At 39.6% G+C, this 2981-nt stretch overlaps 1 protein-coding gene across 1 annotated transcript in view; it reads left to right on the top strand.

Annotated features, from left to right (window-relative positions):
* LOC106875684 (integrin beta-1) overlaps window positions 1-2981 on the top strand; it is a 71092-nt gene that overhangs the window by 19532 nt on the left and 48579 nt on the right. The window contains exon 3 of the mRNA XM_052971058.1: window positions 1758-1889. Coding sequence (XP_052827018.1) covers window positions 1758-1889 — 132 coding nt within the window. The remainder of the gene's footprint in view (window positions 1-1757; window positions 1890-2981) is intronic.

Genomic DNA, 2981 nt, shown 5'->3' with positions numbered 1-2981 from the left:
AAGAACATATATATACTCTGTGTGTGTGTGTGTGTGTGTGTTTACGGGTTTCTGCACTGATCCCCTTACTAAATTTCACTCACTATTCTCAGTCAGTGGGTATCGAAGACACTTGCCCAAAGTAGTGTGCGGGGTATAATATTACTTCAACGTGTGATCTGTTTCTGAAATATTTTACGCCGAATACGCTCAAGCAACACCAAACTTTGACCATTTTACTATTATTAGAGTAAACGTGATCTATCTATCTATCTAAGGCAGCGAACTGATAGAAAATGCTTAGCTGCAGTTCGTCTGTCTTTACGTTCTGAGTTCAAATTCTGCAGAGGTTGACTTTGCTTTTCATCCTTTTGGAGTCGATGAAATAAGTACCAGTTAAGCACTGGGATTGGTGTAATTGACTTACCCCATCCCCCGTAATTGTTAGCCTTGTGCCAAAATTTGAAACCAGTAGAATCTCTATCTCTCTGTTTCTATATGTGTGCGTGTGGGTGGGTGACATATACGAGGGAGCACTGAACAATTCCTGGCTTTTGGTAAAAGGAAATACACTTAATTCACACACTTAATTCAGCAGTCCTTCAGCTTTTCTAAACCCTGCAAGGTTGGGCCTCCAGCCAGGCCTTTCGCGACACCCTTAAATTCAGGAACTTTTTAGCACCCTTTTGGATAAATACGAAAGGGTACCCAAAAGAGACTGGAATTGTGCCGGAATTTTATCTACTTAGTTTTACATGTTTACACTTTTATCATCTTCGAAATATTCTCCATTAGAAGCAATGCATCAGTCCAGACGCGTTTTCCACTTTTCGAAACAGTGCTGGAACTCTTGCAAAGTGATATCTTTTAATACCTCCGTCAATTTTTGCTTCATTCTTTTACATTTGCAAATTCCATACCGCAAGCTTTCGTCACTAGTGACGACCTTCGCAAAAAAGTCCGGATTAACTTCCAACTGGTCTTTTAGTACACGACACGCATTCACTCGTGACTGCTTCTAATCTTCCGTGAGCAAGAGAAGCACAAATTTTGCTGCAACTATCTTCATTCGCAATTCCTCGCTCAAAAGTTGTTGGCTTGGGCTCCAGGATATACCAGCTATATCAACAAGTTTGTCAATTGTTCGGTGATGGTCCTCCAAGATCAGTTCATTAATTTTCGTGATGTTTTCATTCGTTCGGGAGGTCGACAGTCGCCCTGAACGAGGTTGGTTCCCAAGCGACAAGTGACCATTTCTAAAGCATGAAAACCACTATTAAACTTGTGTTTTGCTCATGGTAGTTTCCTTGTAAGCTGTTTGAAGCATAACAACTGTTTCGGTCGACATTTTCCCCAGCAGAAAACAGAATTTCATGGGAGCACGCTGTTTCTTCGTTTCAGTCAAGAAAAACGCCTGTCGGTAGACTGATGGTCGAGGGTTGCACAAAGTGGTCTCTAGCGGTAGAAACCTAAACTGCAACAGGCCTGTCCCACAGAGAACGTCCCCGATTACTTTTCGGCATCCTCTGGTATATATCACCAATGGTGCGAAACTGAGTATTACCATTTTGGTTGATAACTGATGAAGAATTAGGGACCCTCTGTGTCTTATATATATACGTTATGTATTTGTCGTTTATTTACAATGCATTTTTCAGTTATTACGTAACGGTACGCAACACACACCCGATGCTTATATATATATATATATATATATATATATATATATATATATATATATATCTGTTTGAATTTAATATATACATATCGCTTTTTAGATCAAACAGTGGAAATTCCATTTAAGTTTTACCAAACCAAAGATTCTGCCGTGGATATGTTTTTCCTTATCGATATATCAAAAACAATGGAAAAATACATTGCCGAGTTAGCAAATGTCTCGATACACCTTGGTAAGCATATATATTTTTCAATAACTATTGAATTTTGGAGTACCGCAGAAGAAAACTGCTATATCGATTTAATTATGTATTATTGAGTTTAATCCTGCTGAATTAGACTTTGCCATTTATTCTCACGATTAAAATAAATACTACCCGGTAAGTCACTTGAAAAAATTGGAACTTCGTGCTCAGGTATAAATAATATTTATTGTATTTTTAGAGCGACAGAGAAAATGTTGTTGTGTATTTTAAGGCGCATTGTTTAAAATTCAAATTCTTCCGGCGTTTACTTTATGTTTCATCTTTCTAGGATTCATAAAGTAAATAGCAGTGAAGCACTGGTATCAACATTGTGATCGACTATATCCCTTTCCTCGAGGCTGTGGTCGTTCAACGGATATGAGAAATCATGTTTTTAATTATGTACCCAACAGAGGCGGATGGCAGAAACGGTAGAGTGACAACCAAAATGATTTGCAATATTTAGTTACTTCAAGGCGGCCAGCTGGCAGAGTCGTTAGCACGCCGGTCGAAATGCTTCGTGGTATAACGGCTCCGTGAATTATTGTGAATACTGTTGTGTTACTTTGTGAAGACTGTCTTGGTGAATAATTGTGATTTTTGTGGAATTATTACGGTTGTATTTCACGCGAGTTGCTGCATTTTTCCCAGCTATGGCAAGTGGTAGTGTCTCCAGTATGGAGAGCTACGCCAAAGCCACTGCGGTGAGGAAGCCAGCGCCGCTGGAAACCAAGTTAATCAAGTTGGATATGGAGGAGGTGACCAGAAGCAGGAATTTGATAGAAGTTGAGGGAGACTCATACAAATTGTGTCCCCCAAAAGAGACTAAAGAAAATAAGATTCTGAGGACAGTAGTGTATCGTACACAGGCTGTCGAAACCGGTAAAATTGAAATGGTGACGGAAGAGGAAATCGAGAAGTGCCTGGGTGAAATTGTCAATGAAGCCACGTACATCAACAGAGGAAGAAAGTTCGGTACGGTTGAGGTGAGGTTCGCCACTATAGAAGAGGCAACCAAGCATGCAACCAACATATTAAGAAGTGAGAAAATAGCATTGCTACCAAGCTATAGAGGAAGAA

Source organism: Octopus bimaculoides, chromosome 1 (assembly GCF_001194135.2).
Source record: "Octopus bimaculoides isolate UCB-OBI-ISO-001 chromosome 1, ASM119413v2, whole genome shotgun sequence".
In the NCBI taxonomy this organism is placed as follows: domain Eukaryota; kingdom Metazoa; phylum Mollusca; class Cephalopoda; order Octopoda; family Octopodidae; genus Octopus; species Octopus bimaculoides.
This window is presented reverse-complemented; position numbering and strand designations above follow the sequence as displayed.